We start from the raw sequence: 6836 nt of genomic DNA on the forward strand, positions 1-6836 counted from the left end.
ACAAAATTGCACGTGAGGACTCAATTTCTGGTTCCTAGGTACACAGGGAACGTGTTAATAACACTCTCGGCTCTACTTACCTTCAAGATCTCCTTAGACTAGATCGATATTGTGCTAATAATAAACTAGATATAAATGTGTTCAAATGCTTTGCCATCTCTTTTACTCGTAAGCGTAATGTCTTTTATTCTATTTGTTAAAAATGAGGTTATAGCTAAGTGTAGTGAAATAAGGGACTTGGGTGTCGTAATGGATAATAAGTTGATCTTTGATCGGCACGTTGATTCAATAGTCAACAAAGCTTTCAAGGCACTTGGTTTTATCATAAGATCGTGTAAGAACCTTAAAAGCCTAAAATCAATTAAAATTGTCTATTGCGCATTTGTAAGGAGCCATCTGGAATACGCCTCTCAGGTTTGGAACACTTGTTATGACACCTATATTTCAAAAGTAGAAAGAATAAAAAAAAGTATATTTGTTTTCTGAGATATAAATTCAAAAATTCAAAATAAAGTTACAGCATTGTGCCAAACTCCTCCTGCTACCTCTTTAAATCCGGCTGAATATATCTGATGTAATTTATATTATGAAAATCGCTCAGGACCATGTAGACTGTCCTGACCTGCTAGCGAACTTATGGTAATCAGTCCCCTCACGTCTATCCTCTCGCACCAAACGAACGTTCCATATTTCCTTCCTTCATACTAATTATAGGAAAAACTCATATTTTTTCTGAGCTGCTAAGTCCTTTTTAGGGTATATTGTATAGTTCCTGAAGGTGGGGTAGCGAGGTTAACGAAACACTGTATTTACTAATCTGATTATATTATATTATAATTACATGAAAATCGGCAAGTGTTATATGACCGATGGTTAAGGTGAGACTGGTTTACATGTAGCGGGGGGGGGCCCGCACTGTAGCCGCGGGCACTGCCTAGTCAGCTCATATCGCGGTACACGCGCACTTGAATATGAGCTGACTTGGCAAATGTCCCTATATTACTTCCCCCTTTTTTTGAAACAAAAAAAAAATATCATAAAAATACAATGATCTCTCTTGTGGGATCCTTCTTTAACTCCACTCGTGTGACTCTAGCCTTACATTGTTATGGCTAATCAGTGTATGTACTCGAATGACATGTAGGCACGTATCACGCTGACATAGCGCGATGCGTGTCCACAAGCCGTCACATGTATAATATTAACACATTACAGTTAGCTATTTTTAGAATGATGTACCAAAGGTTTTTTAAACATAAGTACAACAATTTAAACATACAGACATTATTATTAAAGACATAAAGACTGAAATAAAGTTTAGTTACACAACACTTGTTTTACTGCACTTCACTTCACTAATAAATTACCGGTTGTTGTTTCGGTTGCGGTTGTTCCCTATGTACAACCACTGCTGTCGGTTGAACCTTGTTTACAGCTTTTTGTAACCAGGTGCGCATACAGTGCCTGCACTTCGCTTGTACGAAGTATAAAAGAAATAAGGTCAATATGATAGCGATTACTATGAGCACCATTCCGAAATAATTCAGTTTCGTGTCCACTTGACCAGTGACACTGTGGACTTCAGCTATTGCTATGTTGCTGCTAGGTGCTTCTTCTTTACTTTGGTTATAGCCCATTTTCATTAATAATTCAAAATTTGTTTACAGTATAAACTGAAAAATGTACGTGTTGCGCACAAGCAAGTGAAGTAGTTTCAACAAACATTACAATATTCTACTTTAAATACATACACAAAACAATTACGCAATGTCACAGCACATCATTTTGCAAAATTTCGTGCTAGCAATAAGATAAAACCAAGTCCAAAGTATAACATCAGCTCTCAGCAATTCTTATTGCTATTTACAACTAAGTAGTTCAACATAATAACCGTATAATGTCAGTCAACCATTACTTGCGTTTACCGATATGCGATAATATCTTATAAATGCTAAAATTAATTGGACAATTTAATAAAAAAAAAAAATTATATGTATGTTTTGTATATAAGTGTAAAAATAGAATGTGTAAAATATGAATGTAAACCAATGTAAAATTTCGACATTAAAAATTCATAATAGTATATTAATTCCTCAATTAGTGTTTTATGTGCGAAACTATATATGCCGCGAATCTATTCGTCAATTAAAAACCTAACCGGTTTGTTTATAACTCTACCACTTCTAGTGGTACGCGGTGTCGCCTTAGCTTCGCTCTCGCCTCGCGCTGCAGTGGAGTCGCTTACCTTAGTACTCTCGCTGCTGTCGGCAGCTACGTCGTCGTTCCAAACGTAAGCAGGTTTCAATCGGTCAATTGAGATACGAGCTTGCCTATTTGGAAATTGTACTAAAAATACTTTTTCGTCTCTACTTAACACTTTAAAAGGTCCCATATAGGGTGGCTGTAATGATTTCCTCACGGTGTCATCCCTGACGAAAACGTATTGACATGATGCTAATTCCTTATGCACAAATAAAATGCGGTTATTACGTGATCCCGCAGATACCGGTTTGTACTGAGATATTGTTTCCCGAATTTTATCTACTAAACTACCTGGATCGCTGGGTTCCGTGGGACGTGTGTCAAAGAAATCCCCAGGTAAACGTAGCGTACGTCCGAACAACATCTCTGCGGCACTTACGTCATTATCGCTTCGTCCTGCCGCGCGCAGGCCCAGCATGACGGTCGGCAGTTCGTCCTCCCACGAGGTATTGTTCATTCTGGCCATTAGTGCTGCTTTCAGACTCCTGTGGAAACGTTTCACCTTGGAATTGCTCTGAGGGTGGAAGGGTGTGGTTCTGATTTTGTTTATGCCTAACAAATCCGATAGCTCTCTAAATAGGTTACTTTCGAATTGACGTCCCTGATCTGTTGTGAGCTGCGACGGACAACCGTATCGCGCGATCCACCCGCTAAACACCGTCTTAGCCACTACCTCGGCCGTCATGTCTGCTATTGGAAAAGCTTCTGGCCAGCTAGTACGCCTATCTATTATCGTTACTAGGTAGCGATTTCCATGCGGAGATGTCGGAAGCGGCCCGACCAGGTCCACGTGGATATGCGACAGCCTATCAGCGTTTTCAAATGTACCTAACTCAGAAACAGTGTGTCGGGTAACTTTCGCCTTTTGACAAGGTATACACGCTCGGGCCCAACGACTTATGTCTTTATTCATACTTGGCCAAAAGAACTTTCGACACACCATTTTGCGAGTAGTGCGTACTCCGGGGTGACTCAGACAATGGACGCTTTCAAACGCAGCGCGCCTAAACTTTTCGGGCAAATATGGCCTTACTTCCTTTAACGATATTTCGCAATATACAGCCTTTTGACAATTCGGTATTGCGAGTAATTTTATGTTTACAGTATCGTTTCCGTCGCGCCGGTCTGATTGCGTCATGCTCGCTAGGTACTCGTCTCGCGCCTGTTCGTCAGCGAGTTCCGTGTAATTAATAGCGGTTGGGCAAACAATGGTCTCTATGCGGGATAGCGTATCAGCCACAACGTTATCCTTTCCGCTTATGTGACGAATATCCGTAGTGAACTCGCTGATGAACATTAAATGTCTCGTACGTCGCGGCGTTTCACTACTACTTTTCCCTATATTTTCGAACGCATGACACAAAGGTTTGTGGTCTGTATAAACTATCAGTGGTCTGCCCTCAAATGACTTACGAAAATGTTTCATTGATAAATAAATACCTAACAGTTCTAAGTCATATGCGGAATAACTTTTCTGGGCCTTCGTTAGTTTTTTTGAAAAGAACCCTAATGGTTCCCATTTTCCATTGACCAATTGATGTAATGCGGAACCCGCGCAGTTAGATGACGCGTCGGACATTAAGGCTAGAACCGCGTCGGGCTGAGGATGCGACAGTGTAACGGCTTTTTTAAGGCCTTCTTTACACTGTTCGAACGCTTCCTCAGTCTCCTTTGTCCAAACTATCGCCGTTTTATCGCGTTTTTTCGTGTTTACTAAATATTGATCAAGTTTCGATTGTATGGCCGCTGCCTTGGGAATATGAGACCGATAAAAGTTGAGCATGCCTAGAAATCGTCGCAACTGCTCCACCGTCTCCGGTTTCGGGTACTGTGCTACAGCCTGAACCTTTTCCTCTAACGGTTTAATGCCCGATGCGTCCACCTGGTGACCTAGGAATTCTAACTGCGTTTGTCCGAAACTGCACTTCGCTAAATTAATTGTAATTCCGAATTTAGCAAAACGTTCAAAAACCAGTCTAAGATGGTCCCTATGTTGCGCCTCGTTGTCGCTTGCGATAAGAACATCATCTAGATAATTGAATAGGAAATCTAGGCCTTCCAGTACTGAAGTATTCATAAACCGCTGGAAGGTTTGTGCGGCACAGCGAAGCCCGAACGACATGACAGGGAATTCCCATAACCCGAATGTTGTGATAATTGCTGTTTTCTCGATATCTTCCTTGGCTACCGGTATACAATGATAAGCCCTGTTTATATCTAGTTTTGAAAATATTTTTTTACCTGCCAATATGAAGGTGAAATCGTGTAATCTAGGTATCGGGTTTCGTTTGCGCGTTTAAGGCACGATAATCCCCACAAGGACGAATTTCGCCGTTCTTTTTCGTTACCACTGTTAACGGGCTAGCCCATTGGCTCTTGCTTGGCCTACAAATGCCTAGCTCTTGCATTCGGCGAAATTCCTCCTTGACCCTTTTATGTCTGTCCGGTGGTAATGGCCTTGCCCTCGCAAACGTAGGTGGCCCGGTTGTCTCAATGTGATGCACAACATCGTGCGCAGGGGGTTCCCTGTACGTCGGCGGCTTCGTGATGCTAGGGAATTGTAACAATAAACTGTGGAATGGATGATTACCATCAACCGTACTAATGGACGGTTGGCTGCTATTGACGACCGGTGCAGAAACGTTAAACTCTGTTACAAGGTCGTGTAATTTCTGTTCGCTCAGGTTAACTACAAGCCTATGATAACTCAAAAAATCGGCCCCAAGTATTGGTTGTTTGACATCGGCCATCACAAATTCCCATCGAAATGGCCTTCGTAACTTAAAATCTAAAAACAACACTTTAACACCGTATGTTTTTATTTGCGTACCGTTTGCTGCGAAAAGTTTTAAATTAGTGCACTCACCCGTGCGTAGTCTCCTGTCCGCCGGTATTAGGGAAATATCCGCACCTGTATCAACTAAAAAACGTAGTCCGGTATTTAAGTCTGTTATACACAAACGACGGCTGGTGTGGATAGCACAGGTCTCCGCCGAACTCTGTGCCATCGTTACTCGTTTCCCTGCTTCTTGTCCCATGCGCAAGGCTGGATGCACTTCGCGGCGGCCTGTCCAAACCGGAAGTGGTAGAAGCAAAGCCAGTCCGGGTTTCTTCCTGCCCTGTTGCTGCTACTTCGTGGGCGAGTTCCACTCCTGTGTCTGGATGTGGATCGAGCTCCTCTAACTCTGCGTCCGAAGTTCCGCGTCCTTGGCCTCGAACGCTCAAGATCCATCATACGGACACTCAGTTTGGCGATTTCCGCTAGTATCACCGCTGTATCTGCAGTTCCTGGGGTTCTCGCTGGCGCGCTGTGCCCCTGGCCCTGTGGTGCCGCCACTGCTGCCACGTGAGGGTTTCTTGTTGCCTCCGACACGTCATCGGCAATGCTGGCCAACGTGTCAAGGTCCGTCTCCCTGGACGCTACTAAAACTGCACGCACCGCCGTGGGCAGATGATTCTGCCACATTATCCTTAATGTCGCGTCTGGAAAGCTGTCCTTAGCTAAGTTGCGCATCTTAGCTAATAGCTGCGACGGCTTTTGCTCTCCTAGATCCATTTCCCCTAGGACCTTCTCCACCTGCCTGTTTTTTGAGTCTTCTAGCATCTTCAACAGCTTGGCTTTCAGCTCTTGGTATTTGTTGGTGGAGGGTGGGTTCGTTAGGAAGTCCGTAAGACGAAGTATGACTTCCTTCGGCAGCTTGGACACCACCATGTCGAACTTTGCGTCGTCGCTTATCTTCTGTGGCGTTAAAACGGCCTCCGTGCGTATAAACCATACTCTGGGCTGGTCAACCCAGAAGTCTGGAATACGGCTCGACACCGAGATCGCCATGACCTCGGCAGAGCGTGGCACCACGATGTCCTGTAGTTGCAAGGCCGCCGGAGTCTTCTCTTCATCGGTCATTTTCACGTAACATTAAACCACAAAAGTCCGAATAACAACCTACGCTACCAACGTTCAGTCGGGGTCACCACTTTAGGGTATATTGTATAGTTCCTGAAGGTGGGGTAGCGAGGTTAACGAAACACTGTATTTACTAATCTGATTATATTATATTATAATTACATGAAAATCGGCAAGTGTTATATGACCGATGGTTAAGGTGAGACTGGTTTACATGTAGCGGGGGGGGGGCCCGCACTGTAGCCGCGGGCACTGCCTAGTCAGCTCATATCGCGGTACACGCGCACTTGAATATGAGCTGACTTGGCAAATGTCCCTATACCTTTAATCAGCTTTGCAAATAGCATGATCACATCGATCTGTTCTGTGATACTGTTAACACAATTTCATCTTATTTCTTTCTCTTTTGTTCTTCTCGTTCAATGTTTAAAAACTCAGTCTCACTGTAAAGCAACATAATTGTAAGCATAATAGTTATTATTAATTTTGCAATTTCGCACGTCATATACTTTACGCAGTTTCTACATGTGAAATTGGCTTACTGTTTTTATTTTGAAACTTATTTTGTTACTTTAGCTGTGAGTTTTCAAAAACAAAAAAAATAAATAAAATAACAACTAACATTGAAAATGAATACCGCATACAGTCAAGAGCTCATTTAGTTACCATT

At 42.8% G+C, this 6836-nt stretch overlaps 1 protein-coding gene across 1 annotated transcript; it reads right to left on the reverse strand.

The window, feature by feature from the left end:
• Positions 1-808: 808 nt before the first annotated feature.
• On the reverse strand, positions 809-6482 carry LOC133523052 (uncharacterized). The gene is made up of 2 exons (XM_061858559.1): positions 5395-6482; positions 809-1056 (listed from the first exon to the last, which is right to left on the reverse strand). Exons 1-2 carry the CDS (start codon positions 6164-6166, stop codon positions 995-997), a joined length of 834 nt encoding a protein of 277 aa, XP_061714543.1. The 5' UTR covers positions 6167-6482; the 3' UTR covers positions 809-994.
• Positions 6483-6836: the final 354 nt, after the last annotated feature.

This window comes from Cydia pomonella, chromosome 11, assembly GCF_033807575.1.
Source record: "Cydia pomonella isolate Wapato2018A chromosome 11, ilCydPomo1, whole genome shotgun sequence".
NCBI lineage: Eukaryota > Metazoa > Arthropoda > Insecta > Lepidoptera > Tortricidae > Cydia > Cydia pomonella.

Coding starts and splice junctions, on each gene's coding strand:
- LOC133523052 (XM_061858559.1), bottom strand. CDS start 6,166: ATGACCGATGAAGAGAAGACTCCGGCGGCCTTGCAACTACAGGACATC. Junction 1,057..5,394: donor GAGTGGAACTCGCCCACGAA/GTAGCAGCAACA, acceptor GGATCCCACAAG/AGAGATCATTGTATTTTTAT.